Raw genomic sequence first — 23194 nt, 5'->3', positions numbered from 1 at the left:
ATTTTAAGTTAAAAATATCTACAAAAAATTGTGCCAAAATATCTTTATTCTTTAGTATTATTAAACAGATATAGCTATAATAATAACTTATGAGTTATGAGACATTTTGTATTCAACTTTCAAGATTTTTGACCTAACGAATAATTTTTTATCGATTTGAATAGAAAAGAACAATCAAAATGTCAAATATATTGGATACACCTAGCTCAAAAAGTTAGAGTCAAAATCTTTTGAAAATCACTAATTATTTATAAAATGCGAATGTAAAAGTTATGTAATAATTTCAAGAACTTTCAGTTAATCGTTTTTTAACAAAAAAAAAATCAAAATCAATTTTGTCGAATAATATTTTTGGGTGAAAATTCAAAATTCCCGTTTTTCCTTCTTTTTTTCCCCCGACGCTTATGACAACTGCCTGAAATTTTCCATTTTTACCACTCATGAGTATCAACTAAAAAATAAGGCCACAGGAGAAATAATCCACTGTTAAAAATCCAAGGGAAAAATAAGCCATGGAAAAAAAAACAATTAAAGTTATTACTATTTTTTTTATTTTACTTATAAGTAGTTGGACAGTGGACTAGTTGGTTATAAAATTAAGATACCTACATTATTAAATATTATGTTATTTCATCAGAATCTAAAGGGTTATTGGTGTTTTTTGGTTTCGTAGTAGGTATATACGCTTGACTGCTCTCAAGTGGCATTTGACTTTTGTCTTCTAATTTTACAACAAATTCTCCAAAAATATGTAATGGTTTGGTTTCAGTAGTTTTAGCTTTAATTTTCATTTCATTATAACACTTGTTAACCTTAATCTCTTTTTTGTTTGGCCTACGATTTATGAGTTACCTACCTATATTATGATCGAGATATTCCAATTTTATGAATACCTATTTGACATTTCAATATCTGTATAAGTGGTTCCCGGACATTCGAGCATGGTTGCTTTACTACAGCGCCCTGCAATTCAACTTTTCCGGTATGTTTTATACACGTACGTGTAACCCTCCAAACATAATTTGGGTTATTTTTATTAGAACTAATGATTTCCACTGTACGTAAACATTTTAAATGAGTATTTTTTTTACACTAGGGTAAAGGAAACAAATCTTAATATGAGTACCTACCTATAAAACACTTTGAAAAAGAAGACAAATCTTAACTCTGCAGTAGATTTGTGATGCTGAAAGTTTATAAAACAGTTCTGTCTTAACCAAAGAAAGGGAATTTCCTTCAGTAAAATACCAAAAATAACATGGTATTTTGTGGATAAACTACCTGCATGGCTACATAATAATTTCTTGAAATCAATTGATTTATGTCTTACACCTAGATAATATGTATATTTGAAGCAGCCTGGTTCATCCAGGTCCTATTTATCTTACTTTAAAGAGCGTCCATTTTTATACAAAGTTCCTGTAATACTTAGCTCCAATAGGAGATAGGACATAGGCCATAGGGAGATTTCAGGAATCAGAGGAGGGACAAAATTAAACTAGGTCCTAGGTTGTTCAGAAACCCATTTATAGCATATATAGCCATATAGAAACTAGATGTTGGTTTTTCTTGAAAAGGAATGAGGAAGAAAATACGAACATTAGCTTTAAAAAAGCTTTTAAGGGCAAAATGCAAGACATTATAATTTATAATTACAATATTTTATGCGTAGTGTGTACAGTCAATTAGTGTTCTAAAGTCGGTTCATGATCAAACATAGGCGCAAATAAGGGGGCTTTACAGTTGTAGAGGTTAAGCCCGCCACCGCCAAAAAAAATGTCAATAGCTCCCAAACATGTCCAAAATTATTGCTCAGCTTATTCAATATAAAAACTTGGCTTCATTCCATCAAATTTCAAATGGTATTTGCGTCTATGTAGGTCTAGATTCTACTTTAGGGGCAACTGTACAACAGTATTGCTGTGAAATGTGAATATAATATTTCAAATCAATAAGTTCAGCAATTATATTTCATTAAATTTGTATAATATTCAAAATTTAAAATATTATACTCAGTTTCCATGATAATTTATCGTGTAAAATACGAAAGTATAAATGATTAATGTGTAAGTAGTGACTAATCAATATGAATGATTAAAATAACTATAACTACAGCTATAACCTTTGGCCGTTAATTAATGATTACGATTTACGAGAAAAGATAATCGTACCTATTGTACTATTGTAGTATTATAAGCTGTTTGTCATATTATTTAGCCATGATATTAGGTAGATTGTTCAAATTGTTGGCATATTATGCAGAAGACCATGGATTCATTTCGATCATTTCGTCCGAAGTCATTACATAGTTTGATAATTTTTAATTATTTATAATTTATTTTGAACTATCGGCTTCTGGCTCTTACATTATTAAAAACTCGTCCATAAGGCATTAACTGACGAAAACGATAAGAATTAAGTAATTAAATCTCTAAACTTGCGTGGATTGTGCAAATCAAAACAAAACCGTTGGCGGGGAGAATTAATAATAATAGTAATATGTCTAACGCCGATAAGATAATAACGACTTATAGTGGGCGCCATCGTTGACCGTAATGAATATTCGTTGGGACGTTTTCAAATTTATTTCCATCAGTCTGTCGGTCGTCGAACAACGCTGTGAGTGGACCGTCTGCCAGTTGCCGATAATAATATATTTTAATATTATTTAAAGAGCTTTATTTGGAGTTATTTGGAATACAATAATTCGGGTAGGTACCTACCATATACTTACACCTACATAAACCATTGTACCATTATAATATTGTTATTTTTCTGTTGTTTTTAGAACCGATTTTTAATAATTGTTCCATGTAACACTTATATATATATATATATATTTATCATATATCCACTTATATTTACCTGCCTATTTTTAAATATATTATTCGAATCAATCAAGTGCCTAAAAACATGGAATCACCATCTGTGATATTGAAGACGAATAAACGTTATTTCATCGAGGACAAATTTCTAATCTTTAACTGTTTCTACGATCAAAAGGTGAGTATTTAATGTTTACCTATAAAATGTACTTGGCCTTAATATTATGCTGAAAATATATTGCTTACATATATATTATTTATGTCACTTAATTATTGTTATTTACTTATGTTTAGAAAATTAGACCATGGCTTAAAGATTGGATTGGACTATACCCGTGTGATAATGTAAAACTATACGAACCATTGATATTTGAATATGTTATGGACCATCCAAGGGTAGATAGTAGTTGTTTTAAAATTAAATTTGTGCCCCAACTTTTTGCTAAATCCATTCATTGTTCTGGTAAATACCAGTTTGTGTATGTGGATTCCTATTTCAAGGTAAAAAAACTTCAACTTGTATTTACTAAATTTTGTTTTGGTATGTTCTACATTTATTTTGATTAAAACCTTTTAAATGTTTATTACATGGGATCAATTAGTAATAATCATAACATGAATAATACTCATCAACTTAAATATTATATTATTTTGTTCATACCTGTACAGCATACACATTTAAAACAAATATGAAACAAACAATATTTACAACAAATATGAAAATGTATGTATAATACTATAATTTATAATAATTTGCAAATCAAGCTATTTTACATATTAAAATTGGTCTAAACAATGAACCAGGGGTAATATTATTAGTATTATTACTATAAATACCTACATTGGAAACCATAATATAAAATATTCATACATAGGTACATATTATTATAAACCATACTAAGAATGAAACAATTTTTGTTTTTTGCAATGTGCAATATATATAAAATTTTGGTAATATCATAAGGAAAGATCTATGAAGAATAAAAATAAAAATTGTTAAATCAATAAATACATTTTTAGTTTGAGATTAGAGTTATTTGTAGTCACCAATTTCAGGTATTAAATAAAACAAATAATATTTTTTTTTTATTGACACATACACATACAAATTGAATTCAATAGATTCAGATAATGTATTGAATTTGATATTATTTCATAAACATAAAATATTAAATTGCTATTATTTTACTAATTTACCATCTCACAAACTAGAAATAATAGTACCCATAATTTATTATACTAAAATTATCTTTGTTGTAATTTATGATGTTTGAGAATATTGCAATATTATTACATTTTTTAGCTGTATTTAATTTAAGTCACAAATTAGTTCTGAAAACCAAAAATTAATGCTTTTTCTTAGTTGTTTTAGCTTTTTAAATGAACCATATTTATATATTTTGTTGATAAATTGCACATTCTTATATTAATAATTTTAACAAAATCTTAAATTTAATGGTTTAATCAGGTAAATGGATTTAGCCATGGTTCTTAACAAAATTTTAATTTACAGGTTATTGCAACTAGTGATCCAATTCAATTTGTGCATAAGAATGATTGTAACTGTAACAATTCTCTTGGTCAATCAAATTGTATGGAGCACATAAAAATAGGACGGGTTAGTAAGAAAATGTACAAGTTATTTAAATTTAAGATCACATAAGCATTGGGTATGAACTAAATTGGGGTAATAGTAATCTCAGGCAACAGCTTTGTTAAAAAAATAGCAGATATAATGTAAGAATATTTTAATGTTATTTATAACATATAATGTTTGTAGGTTAAATTGCTACGTAAACCTTGATAGAATACTTGTTCATAAGCAATTTATGACAGAAATTCCCTTTAATATTTGTTTAGTCTTTACTCTTAAAGCTTACAACTTATTTAGCTTGAAATGAAAACATAAAAATTATTTTTGTATAATTACAAATAAATCATTTAAGTTACAGTTCTTTCAAAAAAGAATGACAAAAAGTTATATTTATGATGGGAACGGTTTGTACTTTTAATTTTTTATTTATTTTATTATTATTTTTTTGAGCTAGATATTTGTATAATCTGTGAAGTAATGGTTTACAACGAACACACGTGATCAAATAATTAGTATGGAAAAGAAAAAAAATATGGGTTATGTGACAAATAACTAAATAAGTTGAAAAATTACAATTATTTACATTAGTTCTGACGGGGGGTTTCAAGTGACCATCCATTGATGGGACTTCATGAGGATTTGTACTTAACTAGAAAAAATGTATTAGAACAATAGTACATCTACCCATTAATACTTAATTGTTTGTGACTATAAGCTATATACTATATTGTCTATATTATTTTATATCTTATAAATAAAATGTCTGTTTCTTTATTTAGGATATTAATTCAGTAGTTCAGCGTTTGAAGTGTCTTGAAGCAAGATTACTTGAGTTTGAAAAAGGTAAACAAGAAGCCATGCAGCTTAATGAACAGCTTGTAAAAAAATTGAAAGCATGTGAAATGCTTAGATCTAGAGGTGAACAATTTATTGATGGCCTTTATAAAGCACTTGATCAAGGAAAACTAGTGAAGTTAACAAACTCTAAAGGACATACAGTAAGATTTTTAAAACAATTCATTATAGTACCGAACTATTAATTTAATTCATGTATATTAACAACAATTATATTAAATTATATTAAACATCAATTGTAGCGTTGGATCAAGCGAATGCGAACTACTGAAATAAGAAACCATGTTATATCTACCAAAATAGTCAGAAACGAAGTATATTTAACAGCAATCATAAATACTCAAGAACAAGAAATACAGAGATTACGTGCCATTAACAATGAGCTTATTAATACTAATACATATTTAAAGTATTACGTAAGTTAACATTTAATTTACTTTATAAATTGTATGTTTTACTTAATTTAATGTCAAATATAGAAGCAGCCTGGCCAAATTTATGAACCACAGATTACTGAAACCAATAATACAGAAGATGTCACTCAATTAAAATATTCTAGTATTGAATCAATTTCTTCTGCAGAAGTCAAATTTATTGATGACTCAGAGTTCAGTGATGACTACTGCGAATAAATATTCTAGCCACCTACACATTTTGTCCGTTTATATATTTTTTAATCGACTTATTTGTTATTCCTGTTATTGATTTTATATTTTAGTGCAAATACAGTATTACTATTACTATAATAAATACTTCATTTTTATTGTATATAATGATAGTTATTGATAAATGATTTCTTTATTTCTTAAATTAAAAAAATGTATTCTAAGCATTACAAGGTTATTCAAGTATTAGCAACATTGACCACTAATTTAAATTACAAGCTAACTGATAAGAAAGCATAGTATTTTTTACCATACTATAAGTTATAACACATTTAATATCATTAAATTGGAAAAATAAAAATAATATAATATTGAATATATAATATAATAAAATATTATACATTCAATATTTAAAAAAATTAATACCTACGTAGAACCATTGAATGATACCACATTCTCATAATATTATACCTGATTATTGTGGACTGTGGCTGACGATGCCCCCCTAGGTTCAAACTGTCCGATTAATATCAGTAGTGACTGATAACTCATTTATGGTTTTAAAGCCAGTGGCATATTTAGGCCAGGAAAACTGGTACATTTAAGTTTTTTATAGGGTACATAGTACTTTCATGTGACATAAAAAAACTAAATAATTATTTTTTTCAAAGTTATTTTCTGAGTATACAATGCTATTGTTTTCAATAAATGTACAACTAAAACAATAAATTATACCATCACTATTATAATACTATTTTTCATTAGCTTCTACCTATAGTTTTATGCTTCTACCATCACTATTTTACAATTCAATATATGTGTTTAAGGTGGCATTCACGTTTTGCAGAAAATAGGCCCTAGGGCCCTAAAGTTTCAAGCCATTCCACTGTTAAAATCTGTGAATTTTAAGGTGTAAGTTGTCTTACAAACAAAAGTCTTCTCACATGTACCGGTGTTTCACCGCCAATTTATCTAATCATAAATAGTACCAATTTTCCGACGAGTCGACATTGCCTACATTTCCAGGATCCAAGCACCCAAAATGTATACAGTTCAGTAATTTAATAATTTTCGAGTTATTATTTATTACCCAATGGCCGTAGGTATTTAGCATTTACGCCTGAAAATACATTTTAATCTAAGTAGTAAATAGTGCAATGTATATTAATTTATAAACAATAAACACGCCTTGAAAATTAAACACAGTGTGTGGCGGTCTCCCGTAGCAAAAAGTGTTTAGAAAGTTAGAACATAACCTAAAATTGAACAAGTTCTAATTTTATCATAGTGACAACCTAGTCAATCTGACAAATGAGTTATTGTGACAACTGACAATGTGAAATGTCACATGTATAATAGACGTTATAGTTCAAAAATACCATAAATTATTAATCATAATACAGTTATAAACTTATAAATATTTATTATTTAAAGTATTTAGTTGTCCTATTTGTAGTAACAACTATTCGTAAAATCCAAATATCAAATGGTACAAATGGTATATTCTTCTCTATGGTATGAAATATGAATGTAAAATTTCGTTATTTTAGCCTTGTTTTCTCTTTGGAATAAATATTTTTGTCAAGAATCCACCAATTTACTATTTAGGGTAAGTAAAATTAATTCTCAACTCTATATCGATGGTACTTGCATGTGTACATCGTATTATTATTCATTAAGTAGGTACCTATATTGAGCGTTAAAATAATTTCAAACGTGTGACTAGTGACTACCTATACTTCAAGATCTTAGTACCATAGTAGTAGGAAACTATAGGAACACTAGGATCCACAAACATCAATTGTAGAATGCAGTATGCAGTATGTACTACCTATTGCATTATGCAAAATTTCAAAATGTAATTTGAACAAAATATCAACAGATCGTAAGTTGTGTTGGCGGTTGATATAATAATATATTTATTCACACCATTTGTGGAATCTTGGTCTTTTCATCCATTATAGAGTAGTATAAATTTAAAATACTTTATTAATAGGTAGGTATAAATCAATAAGTATTTATTCTAAACAATTATCAAACATAAATTTAAGATAGCCAAGTTTTGCAAAACGCGATTAATAACACATTATAGGCATCAAAACTTTGAATAATTTTAGAAATTAATTCTTAATAATATTTAATTGATTAATTAATCTAGGTACTTAAAAAGTATTTAAATTATGAAGTTTTAAATGATTAGGTGTGAAAATACCTGTTAAATTGAAGATATTAGTTAATTACAGTTGTGTTAACCACCATCACATACTACAATAGAGCAACTAACAACTGGTTAAATGTTTTATAATTACCTATTTCAATCAATATAATCCAGACAGTTATATTATTTTGAAAATGCTAGTTGGACATTTTCTGGAAGGCAAGAAATACTTAAAAGTATCCATACTCTGTCTGACACTGCAGAAAAAATGTACATTTAGTGACTAAATTAATAATTTAGTTTACAATATAATTTTCAATAGGCTCTTAATGACTACTGACTTAAATAATTAAATTTTAACAGTTCGTCTTGAATTCTGCATTATCATAATATACCTAATACCTAACGGAAAAGAAAACATTTATCTTTGATATGTAAGTATAAGGTTAATAAGTCAATATCATTAGTTTTTTTTATGTTTATCAAATTTAACTGATTCTTTTGTTTTGTAATAATATTATGTTACATTGTTACCTAATGAAACACATAAAAAAATCTAACATACCTGTGATAAATACAGTCATACAGAAATCCCATGCGCCCTTGAAACATAATTATTTTATCTCTACTCAATGAATTGTATTTTTGACCAATCATAGCTGTAAAAATATTTATGAGAAGTCTAAAGGTAGTTACTGCCTAATCTCAGCATAACCGAATACCTAGTAAAAATGATTATAGATTGTAATAATACTTATTGTTGTATTGTACTACTGTATTTATTTATTAGTAATGAAAGGTGAAAACCAGTACCTGTCTTTCCAATTTTAAATTTTGAAACATAAATCGTAAATTGTGTATCAAAAGTTGTTTAACCAAACACCGATAAATAATAATACTTAAAGACACACATTGACACATTAAAATAGAATTACTTATGTTAGTATTACTATTTAATAGCTCTCTATCCACCTATATCCTTGTCCCTATGTACCTATAACTTAATGAAGCAGATTTTAGTATTTTACATTGTCTTATATTTTATCTTATACTATGAAATAAGTTTATCAAGTTGTTATTTGTAGTTGCAGTTTATTATATAAGAAAAAAAATGGAAAATATTGAAGTTTATGTTGAAATAGTCACCAATAAAACATATTTTATAGAGAACGCCGTGGATATTTCTTTCAAATTCATCAATAAAGTAAGAATTAATATTTAATTATAGAAAATAAGTATAAATTTAATTTTGTAATTGTCGAGCTATAATAGTACATACTGAAAGCTGCTCTAATAATAAAAAACAAAAAAAAGTATTTATTTAATATTTTAAGATATAATACATTTTTTATTATAGTCTTTGAAACAAAAATATTCTGATTGGATTGCATTATATAAATGTAGCAGCAATAGAAATTTAGAAGAGTTTGTTGCAGTAGAAACTGATTTAAAAATGCACACACCGACAAAATATGGTTTTCATCAAGTTACATTTTATGCATATCAGTTGAAGAATGTTAAATGTAATGAAGCTTATGAATTTCTATATGGCAATGAATTTAATGAGGTATATTAATTGTATCAAATAAGTCAGTTTCTAAAACATATGTATATGTATTATTTTATTTTAGATTTATGGAATTAGTCGTCCAATACGTTTTATTCATCAAAATGAATGCATTTATTGTTATCCTAATAATTCAGAACTAGAAACAAACCATAGTTGTGTCTCTGAGGTGACTATTAACACATATTTTAAAACAACATACTATTATAATATAAATGATACGAATTATTGCAAATGCTATAAAAACGGTTTTTAAATATTTTGTTCATCCTGTATGGCAAATTGGTAGGATGTGTATGAATACACATGTTATATTCGTATCTATGTTTTTGAATTTAATCGCATATTTAGAAAGATTAAATACTTTTTTTCCAATTAATCTGAATAAGTGCAATATGTATAATTGTTTTGATTCTCCTCAGGAATTGATCAGTTCATTATTAGCTCATATTTCTATTTTGGATAGTCAATTAACCGACTGCAAAGTAAAATCTAACGAAATTGTATCAATTAATAAGCATTTGATGACTCAAATGAATGAAAATGTTGCAATTGTTCAAAAAAATAACGAATTTTTAAACAGTTTGTTTTATTCAAACGAACCTGTGACTAGAGATGAATATGTAAGTTACCTATGCAGTATAATTCTAACAAACATATAGTATATATTACATGATTGCTAGTTTTTTGTAAAATTATATTTGTTAATATGAAGCGGATAGAAACATGCACTGATATTGATTTGACAATGAGTTGTATTGAAAGTAATGAATATGAACTACAAGATCTACATTATGAGTTTGAAAAAGCATTAGAAAAGTTCACTAATAAAGAGGTATACGACATATTTTTAATCAAATAATTGACGAAAAATATATTTAATTATTATATGGATGACTGTTATAAAACGATGCTTTATTTAATTTATTTTAATATCCTTAGAACTTAACTTATAGAATATAATCAAAATAAGTAGAGGAACCCAATCCGATCTATTAGTCCTCACTAGAATAAATCCAAAAGTTAATATTTAATACTTAATAATATTTCAATTCTTATATATGCACTTAAACTAAATTGGGGATAATCATTTTTAGGACAAAGAGATTAATGATGATCAGGCACCCTACACTGTAAGTGAAATCTATATGTTTATGAAACATAATTATAATTGTTTTAAATATTGATGTTCTCATTATTTGTTATAGGATACAGACAAGGTGTTAAATTGTACAGTAAATGTTGAAAGTGTGCTTACACCAGAACCATCTACAGCAACTATTGTTTTTATTGATACTGATGAAGATGATGTTTAGTTTATTCAATATTGTTTTTATTGAAACTGTTAATAAGAATTTACGTTTATTTTTTGTTTGATAAATGTTTATTTATTCTAAGATTAATGAGATAATTTTGTCTATAAAAACTTGTTGTAAAACCAAAAAAAGGAATATTAAAAAATAAAATGTTTAGTCTCATCAATTTTGTCTTAATTGATAATGAATGTAATAAGTTGGCATTGGATTTTTCCTAGTATAAGATACAAGATTTTTAATTTCAAGTTAGTACTATTCTTGTTTTTTAATGCTTTGCCATATGTGTAAAATGTTCAAACACGATTGAACTGTATTACTTGGAGCTAGTTTTCTTCAACTGTTGAGCCAACAATTGTATTTCTTAATGATTTGTACTCATCAATTGTGGTATAAACTTACTGAACAAAAATATAATATGTGCAGATTGTATATTTTTTCTATAAAAAATAGTTTTTAGGAAATACATAACAAAAATAGTATTTATGAATTAAGAAATTTAATTATTTTCAAATAACGTTAATTTATTGCTTATTGAATTAAAATTAACATTTCAGTTATTACATAAATTAATATTTTTATTTTTTAATTAGCTAATCATTTTACAAGATGCGTGCCACTTTTTTACCGACGTAATATTGTTTAAATATTTGTCTAATCCCACTCACCTCTAGAAAAAAAAAATCATAACTTCTTAGTGTGACTTTAGACAAAAAAAAACATGATTTAGGAATGAAAATTAAAAAAAAAATTGTTATTACTTAGGAAAACATAACAAAACGACTAATAGAAAAAAAATACACAAAAGTTCATATATATAAAATAAAGCAACAACAAAATGTTAACATAAAATTATTTCAATTTTGAAGAAAAAAAATATTATAATAATAATTGTAGTATTTTAAATTAAAATATGTAAATAATGGAAACGTTAACGTAACAAAAGTTTTGTTTTGAGATAATTTATATGTTTAAAATATTTAAGAACTAAAATAAAACATGTATATTATACAATAATAATAATTAATAACTATGGGGCTAACAGTGGTTAATCAAAATTATTAACAAATTTAATATACAATGTTGCTTGTAAACATGTATTAAATAAAATCTAAGAAGATAATATAAAAATTTATATTTGTTTTAAAATGGTAAAATAACGAAAATGTTTTAATAATAACCCACATAAATCCGTGGTTAAATTGATTCAATTGTTTTTTTTTTTTTTTTTTTAATATATAAATAAACAATTAAAACATAATAATATAAAGTGAATGAATTGCACGGTTTAATAAAAGTAATAAAAATAATAATTATAATAATAATAATAAAAAAAAATATTAATGATATCTAATTTTCTACGGTGTCCCCCTATTATATAACAAAATAAATAATGATATATAATAAATTTATATATAATTGTAATTAAATATTGTTAATAATAATATACTCTGTACAAATTTACAAAAAATATATACTCTATATTTCGAATAGTAATAATAAAATTTGTAATTAAATATAATTCCTAATATTTTATTATAGTTGATGATGTAAATGATTGTTACAAAAAAAAAGTGAAGGAAAACAAAGTTTTCATTTTATACAATATATATTTAGGGAAATAAAAGGAGAAAAGAACATATTATTGTCGTTTTCCAGAACATTGAGAAGTTTATCCTACTTTTTTTTTTTTATTCATTATAGTATTCAGTCTCAATAACTAACTGGCCTTATTTGGTTAAAAAAAAAAAAAACCGTAAAATAATCGTCAAACTCTAATTCAGTCGAACGTTTTTTGAATTGATTGTGTATAATTAATGATTTTTGCAGACAGCAATGTATAAATAAAAGTAATCGAATAAAATATTGTAAAATATATATTTTGGTAAAACAATGAACTATACGGTTTTTAAAAAAAATATATATTTATTTTTGGAATTATATTGCACAATACCACCCTATAACCAGCTCAAAACAAATAATAAACAACTAATCAAAATTAAAAAAGCACCAGGCGCTGCTATGTTTTTCAACTTCTTAGGACGTATTAAAAATATATATGTACGTAAATTGTTATTGCTGTAAGTATAAAATGTGATTGTCGTTTCACTCGTTCGCCGAACAAGGGTGAAATGATAATTTCCGAGGAAATCGTTTCGATCGCCGAATGTGTCTCAAATTGCAATTTTCGATGTACCACTTTTTACAGTTGAAATAATAATCGAATGCGTTTATAATGCGTTTTATTTGGATTATGTCATACGTAATAAATATCAAAAAACATGAAAAAAAATTAATTTGGTAATAATATTAACGCGCATACTCGAAAAACGTGTAAAAATAGAGCGAACGTTAGAGGTATATACGATAAAAAAAATTTCAAACAATAACCGTAGCCGATAAAAACAGACACTTAACGTCAAATAAAACACACATCGACGAGTCGGAGCGGTTGTTTGAGGAAAAAAATAGACTCACTGTTTTGTAATATAATATATGTTTAACGAATATGTTTTTTGCTTTTTTGTCAAATTTATAGAAGCCCTAACCGGGAGTGTAATTTATATAAGAAAAATATATACTATAAAGTTCAACATTATCCGGAAGACACGATGAAACAAAAAAAAAAAAAATTAAATAAAAATATGATAATAGTAATAATAATGATAATAAAAAAAACGTGTACAATATCATGACGCTTTTTTTTTTTCATAATAAATGCTAAACCTTTGCGGAGAAAAAAAACGTGTCCGATAGAAATTTAATATGATATTAAAAAATATAATATATACCAACCAGCAGCAGCAGGGCTATAACGGTGGTAGCGTAGGTCTCTCTCCCCCCTCCCCCCAATTGGCACTCGCCACCGCAGACGTGTGTGTGTGTGTGTGCTGTGCTTGTGTGTGTAACTACTCACACAGGCAACGGTGACGCCGCGCGACGACAATCTCATGGCGGCAATAGGAACGGCACCTGCGGGAAGTCGATGGCCTTTGGCATGTAGCACTCGTGCACGGTCTTCATGTGGTTCTTCATCTTGTCGGGCCGCGAGAACTCCTTGGCGCACACCGGGCACGGGAACACCTTGCGCTGGTGGCCCTCGTGGTACAGGAACGCGTGCCGCTGGAAGCTGTACTTGTTCTTGAACGTCTTCAGTATGTCCGTCTTGGCGCATTCCAGACACTTGTAGATGCCCTCGGACACGGTGGCGTACCGGAACAGGTTCAGGCCGCGGACCGACATCTCGGTCAGTTGTTCCGCTGGGTCGCTGGACGACGTGGCCCGCCTCCGGATGCGCCGTTTGACGGGCGTCCTCAGAGACGCGGCGGCCGCCGCCGCAGCCGCCTGTTGCTGTTGGTGCTGTTGCTGCTGCTGCTGCTGGTGGTGCTGCTGCTGTTGCTGCTGGTGGTGTAGTTGCTGAGACTCTTGCATTTGCCGCTTCTCCTCGTCGAGGGCCGCCTGCAGCTGCTGCTTGTAACCGGACGTGTGCTGGGACACGGCCAGCGAGAACTTGGACTTTTGATCGAGCACAGACCAGCTGGCCGCCAGCGTCAGACGAGCGTCGTTGTTGTTGTCACGGTCGCCGCCGTCCGCTGCCTGGTGGAGGTGATGGTGGTGTTCGTGGTCTGCAGTCCTCGAAGACAACAACTTTAACATGTTCGCGTTGTGCATGTCTGCAGAGAAACAGAAAAAAACACGTTTAAAAAACTCGTCGAAAATATGTGGTGGCCGCCATAAGGACGATTTTTTAACCTAATTTAATAAACTTTCTGTCTATATACACAAAACATGTGTAGGCATTCAAAAAATTACTGCGGTGCGTTTTCGACACGCACTAACTGTGATCAATGAGGACGAATATACATAATATACTGAGTTCATAGTGGGTAGATAGGTATAACTATAATAGGTACGATCATGGCAAAAAATAGAAAAAAATAAATGAAAACTGCAGCAAGCAACACGTACGAGTAATATTATGGAATAATGTATGTGGCGTGTGGATTCGTGAGTGGTGTCACACGGTCAAGCAGCAATGCCAAAAAAGTAAAGTAATAATAATCAAAATAGGTATATATACTACATAGGTACATATAACTTTAATGCTATCTATAGCACTGCGGTGTGTAATGTGTCTTGCTAAGACTTACCTAAGTGAAATCATAATAAATCGTAGGTACTCGTATTCCGGCCGCTAATAAACTACGACAATAAGCGTTGAGGCCGATATTTCCGTTTTTTTTTTTTTGGCATACAAATAGGAAGTCAAAACGTTCTAGTTAAGCTATTGGAAAGCTTGAGCTTTGGGGAGGCGGATGTTTGTATGAGAAATTCACTGAGCGTCTGAACACTAGTCGATTATTTTACTCTCAAACGATAATTAAAAATCGAAATTTCAACACGATACACAAGCCTAAATAAATAGTTTAATGCAATCGCCCATGGAGTATTCGTTTAGGTTAAGATATGATTTAAACCAGGACTTTGTAACCAAATTATTTATTCGCGTGTTAGAAACATAGTCATCGTTATTATTCGGGTTAACAAGTAGTTTTGACAAACATAATTCTAAGTATGTGATAATTGGAACTGGAAGGCAAATGTTTGTTAGCAATAATGTTGGGCGAATCTAGGTCAAAATATCCAAAAATTAAATTAAAAATTAAAAATTAAATTGGATAATTTAATGTTTTCAAAACAATGATAAATAGTTTTTCGCGGTGGATCCATCGCTTCCAGACTCACACAAAGACTAGAATCGTCGATAAAATTGTGACATTAGACTGACTTATTAATTATTATGTCTGATGGTATAGTACTACATAAGTTACACTGATAAACAACGATATTATTCGTTTCTCAATAATTTTGTCTCATGAAACGTTTTATTATTAAAACTAAAAAATAATTTTGTTATTAATATTATAACAGGTTATTTTCAATTTGTTTTTAATTTTGATTTTTTGTCCTGTCCGTTATTTATTTTATAACATTGGGTTTTTTCTTACATAATTATACCGTATAATGTTATTGTTGACTACCCATGAAATGACTATGATGTGAACTATTTAATATTTATATAAGGCACCTACAAGTTACAACACGGACATGACTACACCGTGATAAAAACAAACACTATAGTCTCAGATAATCAGCGATTATCTACTTAAAACAAAATTTAAAATATGATTACCATTTGTCTGCGGTAGGCATTCACTACTTGCGCTACTACAACTAGATACACGCACATAATATTTAAAAGTGAAATAGGTTAGGTTTATAAGTAGACTATAAATTATCGTTGTAAACGCCTAAACATTAAACAATAGACAACTGGCATAATATTATAACGGGCATTGGTCGACAATTATTATTATAATATATTATATTTTATTATGTATGATTATTGAGTTTACTATTAGTAATATATTATATGGTTAAAAATTAAAATCTGAAACGTCAAAAGAAACAAATTACGAACGTATTATTATTATTTAATATTTAATAATTATTAATTATAGGTTATTAACCTAAAACGAATGTATGCTAAAGAATCGACGGTCAACGCTTATGTAAATATCAGTGCACCATATAATTATTCATTAATTGTAACGTATTTGTTAGTATGATTGAAGAGTTTAGTTGTAATTTAATCGGATTGTTGATAAAAAAAACCACGATAGCTGATTATTAACTTAAAATGGTCAACATTTTATCGATACCGACAATTTAAGAAACAAAGTTTTACTTCGTTCATCGTTCATAAGTCATAACCTATAGGTATAGCCTCTATGGAGTTTATAAAATATACGACAGAGTAGTTATTTGGAAAGGACTAATTATTTTATCAACCGTGTGTGCACGTAAATCTGGATTTCAGAATTAATTCTTCGTACACAAGTTATAAATTAACGAACTTACAATATTCGTATTATAATCGAACATCAACCGTGTGCTTAAAATGAAATGTAGGTATTTAATTATTATTGATCATATATTTGTTAACATTACGTAGATCCATTACTTCTTATTACATGTTTTCGATCTTTTGTTCCTAAACCAACCACTAACAATATTTTTTGCTGGTGTTCAACTAATGACTAATTATTTAAGTAAGGCTCATAAATATTTCATTATTAGTTTAGGTACAAATATTTATATTATTTTCAAGACATTTTATTTTTCTAAATAATGCAATAAACTATATAACTTTAAAGTGCAATAAAAAAATAACAAACTATAAACTATACAAAAAGTAATGTAGGCACATAGAGTATAATTAACAATAAAAATAGGTAACCAAAAAAATAAGAAATTTAGCTTAATATTCTTACTTTTGAAGCATCATTTATAAATATTAATAATTTATGTTATAAATAATTATTTAATATTATGTGAACGAGCTAGAAGTTTATATATTATACCGAAAAAAATATTTATTATATTCAGATGGCAGAGCAATAATTGTTCTCTCTCTCAAATTAACTCGCAACATAGATAAGACACATATGTACATGTAAAATAATTTTTTATGATATTTTATGTAATCTTGGAGTAAAATTTTTATTATTTTTATTGACTTTAAATAAGACTTAAAAAATGAAAAATAAATTGTAAATTTAAATGAATTTTGTTTTGAGATAATATTTATAAGTCACAACCCAAAAAATACATTTTTCTTTAACTGTTTTAATGGGTGATTTTACTCTAAGATTACTTAAAAATATGAGTTTGTGTGAATGTGTTTTGTTTATGTTGCATTGTTGTGTGTGGGACAAGAGTGAGAAATCAAGTGCTCTGTTCACATCCTCTTAAATGAAATGATTGGTAAGTAGTGTGTTTATAATTAATACAATTGTTTTTCGTCTCAAAAATAAAAATATTTACTTATATTAAAAAGAACAATTACTAAATACTTTTAGCGGTTTATTACCCTTATTGTAAAAAAAGCTTTTATTTTACAGTAGATTTTAATAATATAGATAAAATAATAAAAATAATATCAAAAAATAGGAATTATCTATGAAATATTTATAAAAAATGTATGCAATTTAATTTTACTGTTATAATATTATGTAACTATTAAAAATGCACGCATAAAGCTATAAATACATGATAATATATACTGTTTAAATGTAAAAAATATCTACGCAAAATCTAGATACTAATTCATATCTCATGCTGTTATTTAATTATGTTCACCTGTCACTTACAATAAAGTTATCTGTTGATTTGATTTTGCAATTTTGTAGGTTTAACTCCTATGGCCGCAAATATAACAAAATATTGTATGTAAAGATAACAGAGTACATGTTTAAAGATATTAGTTATAACTTATAATGTTAAGTTAACATAATACAGTGTTTAATACAAATTATAAAAGCTTAATATATTGGTAGCATTTCACACGAATAAAGTGATATAACATTAAATATGAGCAGATTAGGTAATTAAAAAATAATAAAACATATATTTTTCATACAATTTTTATTTTATCATAAACTTCACATATTAAATATCACTGTATGTACTAGGTATATGATGGCGTATTAAAACAAAACATTGATAACATATAAATATTTTAACGCTGCCAGAAGAATAAATATTAAATAGGAAAAAAATAACAAAACAAACGGATTAATAACAAATGAATGATCATGTTAAAACAAGCTTATTTGGATACTTATTCAATTCAGTCAATTATCAAATTCAAAATAACAAACCAAAAGGAAAAAAATAAATTTAACTAATAATTGTAGCTTTCACAGCCAATTTGATTAGTAATGGGCGTTCAAATTTTTACAAAAATACTTGTTATTTCCCCAAAAGTTAAAACAAAGCACCATTGTTTACTAAACTAATTGTATGCTAAATACACCCTGTCTAGCAGTCTATAAATAAAAATAATAATAATAATAATATTTAATAATAATATAATATAATATAAATATGATTGCATTTATAAACATAAACAAATTTCTCAACAACGTTATAATCTTAAAATCAAAACTACATATAATGGCAAGGCAGATTGAATAACAAATTGACTAAGAAACACACAGCCCAACTTAAAAATTAGGTATTAACAAAAACAATCAAATCATACACTAGTTTAAAATTTAGTTTTGACTAATTTAGTTTTATGCAAAAACAAAATTTTAAAATAAAATCAAGACCTGTTTAGTCTTTGTAATTGACAATACATCAAAATTTTTTTTAACCAATTTCAATATGAAAAATGAAACTTGCACATTGAGTTCAGTTTACATAATCATACTTAGACTGTTTTAATATTTGACTTGTAAATGGCAAGACAGGTTTAAATTATTGACAAGTACGTATTTATCATAACAATTGTGTACCCTAAATAGTATAACAACCCAAATTAAATGATTATAATAATAAAAACATTGGACGGGTTAACTATGGAAGGAGCATAAAAGGCAAAGGAAAAACAAAAACAAATTAAGACTTAGGAAGACAAAAACGCAACAAAAAAGATGAATATAAACTTTAACACAAATATACCTTTACTCTACAAACAACAACTATATAACTGAATCATTTAAGTACATAATTAAAAACTATATCCCATTTGTGAATTGTTTAAATTCTAGTTATTTCACTCAAGATTCTTAACTTTGGTACAATATATGATTAAATGTATTTATGGAAAGATATTATCTGCATTATTACCTTCAATACTGGTTAATTAAACAGTCAACATGTAAAAAATAAAATTGTAGTATGCCAGAATGCATTAACAATTATAAAATATCACAAACTATTATACTCAAATCTAGAACTGCTATTGTTGTTTGTAGCATAAACTTTGGGAGCAGAAACTCTGTGTACTTGTTTCATATGTGTTAACATATTGTCTCTTCTTGTAAACATTCTAGTACATACAGGGCAGGGTACTTCTTGTCTAATTCCATGATGAGATGATAGGAAATGCCGACAGAAATTACTGATGTGAGTGTATGTTTTGCGGCACAAATTACATCTAAAAAGATTGCTTGATTCTTGAGTACAGAATTGACGAACTGAATACTTGTCCATTATTGGTCGATTAGCATGGTTCGTTGTATTGTCAAAGTCACTTGTTCCATTTGTATCTTTAAATGAAGTATGTTGCTCAGATTCTACTTCTGAAAAATATTTGATCTTTTACGTTAAATTAAATTTCACACAAAAACTTTATAGTAACTTACAATGGACTGTATAAAAATGTTTTTTAAATAAATAATTTTTTTACTCTATGCTGTGTATTTTCAGCTATTTTAAATAGTTAATTTACAACACAAATTTAATGAATATATTTATCTTTATAATTTTAAACAAAATATAGAGTATCAAATGTATTTGAAGTAACTGAATAACTTTTTATAGCCTAACTAAAATGTACTCTAATCTTTAACAATGATCAAGGTTATCAAGAAATTAGAAAAAATAAATTATGATGAGTAGAATTATAATATTTAAATACATTTAAAAAAAATTTTTTTAAAGGATTTAATATTAATATTTGAATAAAATTAAAACATTTTTATAAGCCCATCCTAAAAGAATATTAACAAAATGATGGGTCCACTTTCCTCCATTTTAATTTAAAACTATTGAAAAATATATTAAAGGAAATACTACTTACCTGATTGTCAATCAAAATTATGTCCTTTAAAAATTCTTTTTATGGATTTATTACTTTGGCAGTAGGTATCAAAAATTTGTTTTAATGCACAGACCAGTAAAAACCAGATGCGAAACCTTTCTCTTAAATTACTTTACATTTTATCCACCAAATCAATTAAAATTATATTATACAATTTATGAAGGAAAATTTAATGAAAAGTTATGGACAAAATTATAAATTAAAAATAAAAGAGGAAGGTGTCCCATCTGATTGTTAATTTATAAGCGCTAAAATAATCACATTAAATGTAAATCATCACAAAAATAATTGTTAAGAATTTACAATGTCAAAAAAACATGATCGACATGTACGTTGTTACAAATATGAACTTAGTCAACAAACTAAAATGGTAATTATCTCTTAAATGATGACATTGGTGGAAAGGTTTATAATAAAAACTTACCACATGCGCTTTGGTCTAACTGCATACTAGAATGAGTGTCATATTCTTTTTTCATCGTACTTAAATCTAAAACAGAAAACAGAAAACACAAATTATTTATAAGTAAAAGAAGATAACTCAAGTTTAACCTATAAGTTAAACAAAATATTTTATTTTATTATGAAAATCCTGGTTATAAGAAAAATAGAAAGAATTTATTTTATGGTGTATGAAGCTAAAATAATTTACCTTGGGATGTTCCTGGAACTGGGTCGATAGGCTCTTGTTTTATTTCCATTCCATTTTCTGTATACTCTTCTTCCATATCTTCGTGATCAGCTATATCATCTTGGCTTGGAGAATCCAAATGTCTAGGGGCAGGTGCAGCAGATTCCGATTCTTCAGACATGTTCAACTCCAATAAATCTGGTGGTTCACGACCACTTCCTGCATTATTGATATTACACTTATACTTTTAATTCCATTTAAAAATTATATTGCAATGACAGAATATATTATTATTTTCAATAAACTTACCTGCGCTTGTACCAACTGGTGTAGATGCTCTACTATCATCATTATTATTGTCATTTGGTCGTGAAGGTGAGTTACTTCCTGTAGATAATTTCCTGGGGCGTCCACGTTTCCTTTTTGGTGCAGTCAGAGCAGATCCTAATAGAGGGTTCATAGGGTATGACAAATGTTGACGCTGTTGATCGTGAAGCGGATGAGATGGCATTGGCCTTTTCAAAGGTAGAGGACTATGGTTATGTATGCGTTGAAGTTGAGGCACATGAGCCATTTGGTTGTTGTGTACCGGTGACGAGGACGGAGATGATGAGTGAGACTGAAGAAGAGAAGAAGCTAACGAGGGTAGGTCACCACGATCTTCATTGACCTCAGTCAAACCTTTTATTCGCAATGATTCTGCAACTTTAAGGAAAGCTGACAATCTATCTTGATCAACACTAACCTAAATAAATAAATTTGCATGTTTAATTTTACTGTTATGTGATATAAAATAATTCTCAACAATTATTTACCTCTCCCCTGTACATGAAATCCAATAAAGATCTCATGTCAACTAGTGGAACATCTTTGAGTATTACAATTGGATGTCTATCAGGGTGTCCAACAAAAAGTGTCTATACAAATAAAATATATTATACAAATGTTATAAAAAGTAATTTATAAATAAATACCTGAAAGTAAGGACTGCATGCTGAAAGAACCATTTTGTGAGCACGAAGCATTTGACCTTCGACAGCTAATGTTACATCTACAAATGCCTCGCTCGTCAATAGTTGATCGAAAACAGCAAGTAAGTTGGATTGATGGTTGTTCCATCGGAGGCAAAACCTCTGGGATTGTCCATTGTTTTGTGACATGTTCACTATGATTCATGTAAATAATTTTTAATACTAGCTTGCCACGTGTATCAAATTTTGATCACAACAATTGATGGCAAAAACGCTCAGAAAATTCACCTGTAACAGATAATATTGACAATATTAACAATTTTATTGAAATGAGTAGGAATGCAAATTCATATAATTTACAAATTATGACTATCGTTTAGCTTGAAGTAAAGAAGGTAACTAAATTCAGCCATTATACATTTAGCTATTATAATATGATGTGTTTGTAAGCAAATAATTTACTTTTTCTATCAGGATAATACTTTTCTAATATACTTAACATTTAAAACTATGGATAAAATATGGTCAGTTAATCTCAGTTCAGTTTAAAACATGTCCATTTGTTTTGTATTTAAAAAACTTATAAATTGTTAAATAAAAAGCAAATTCAATTTATTAGCCTAACATAACTCACTTCAAAATATTAGTAGATCCAAATAAAGAATATAACTATATAATAATATGTTACTCATTATAAAATAGTTCGGACGATTTAAATGAATATAATTTAATAATTTATTTTAAACGGAAGTAATAGGTTTCCAATGTTCTTCTCTTGGTATTTATCTGACTGTTAATACTGACAGATAGGGGGCGATTATAAATAATGTAATGCGATAATTTTGACATTTTTAACCCCTATAGAAATGCTTATCGCTATAAACCATGTACCCGTAACGCATTTGAGCATTATAATATAGTTTCTATAGATGCATATAATTATTTTTTTTTAACGATAGCATGGTATTATCAGTTTCAGTGGGAAAACGACTTTAGTTTAAT

At 27.7% G+C, this 23194-nt stretch overlaps 3 protein-coding genes across 8 annotated transcripts in view; 2 read left to right on the top strand and 1 right to left on the bottom strand.

Moving 5' to 3' along the window:
• The first annotated feature begins 2427 nt into the window (after positions 1–2427).
• On the top strand, positions 2428–6013 carry LOC111027006. Of its 2 annotated transcripts, none has more exons than XM_022305208.1 (7): positions 2428–2711; positions 2789–3003; positions 3120–3221; positions 4339–4443; positions 5199–5417; positions 5517–5690; positions 5754–6013. In XM_022305208.1, the coding sequence occupies exons 2-7, from the start codon at positions 2914–2916 to the stop codon at positions 5904–5906; spliced, it is 843 nt and encodes a 280-aa protein (XP_022160900.1). In that variant the 5' UTR covers positions 2428–2711; positions 2789–2913; the 3' UTR covers positions 5907–6013. The 2 variants fall into 2 exon arrangements, with proteins under 2 accessions (XP_022160900.1, XP_022160899.1); XM_022305207.1 differs by having other exon boundaries at positions 2430–2711; positions 3120–3326.
• A 1109-nt stretch (positions 6014–7122) lies between these two features.
• Positions 7123–11086, top strand: LOC111027007. 4 transcript variants are annotated; one of them, XM_022305210.1, is made up of 8 exons: positions 7127–7488; positions 9129–9241; positions 9395–9604; positions 9669–9773; positions 10027–10227; positions 10320–10439; positions 10702–10737; positions 10813–10920. In XM_022305210.1, exons 2-8 carry the CDS (start codon positions 9149–9151, stop codon positions 10918–10920), a joined length of 873 nt encoding a protein of 290 aa, XP_022160902.1. In that variant the 5' UTR covers positions 7127–7488; positions 9129–9148. The 4 variants fall into 4 exon arrangements, with proteins under 4 accessions (XP_022160904.1, XP_022160902.1, XP_022160903.1 ...); XM_022305211.1 differs by having other exon boundaries at positions 7136–7488; positions 9123–9241; positions 10813–11086; XM_022305209.1 differs by lacking the exon at positions 7127–7488 and adding an exon at positions 8633–8976 and having other exon boundaries at positions 9123–9241.
• Positions 11087–12598: 1512 nt separating this feature from the next.
• LOC111026969 (protein tramtrack, alpha isoform-like) overlaps positions 12599–23194 on the bottom strand; it is a 36549-nt gene continuing 25953 nt past the window's right edge. For both annotated transcript variants that reach the window (XM_022305162.1, XM_022305161.1), the window contains exons 2-7: positions 22196–22480; positions 22037–22138; positions 21531–21966; positions 21243–21440; positions 21015–21080; positions 12599–14591 (exon numbers count right to left, since the gene is read on the bottom strand). In XM_022305162.1, the coding sequence (XP_022160854.1) occupies positions 13867–14591; positions 21015–21080; positions 21243–21440; positions 21531–21966; positions 22037–22138; positions 22196–22381 (1713 nt within the window). In that variant the 5' untranslated portion in view covers positions 22382–22480 and the 3' untranslated portion in view covers positions 12599–13866. The remainder of the gene's footprint in view (positions 14592–21014; positions 21081–21242; positions 21441–21530; positions 21967–22036; positions 22139–22195; positions 22481–23194) is intronic.

Source organism: Myzus persicae, unplaced genomic scaffold (assembly GCF_001856785.1).
Source record: "Myzus persicae strain clone G006 unplaced genomic scaffold, MPER_G0061.0, whole genome shotgun sequence".
Taxonomy (NCBI): Eukaryota; Metazoa; Arthropoda; class Insecta; order Hemiptera; family Aphididae; genus Myzus; species Myzus persicae.
The sequence above is the reverse complement of the archived record's forward strand: the minus strand, read 5'-3'. Positions and strand labels throughout refer to the sequence as shown.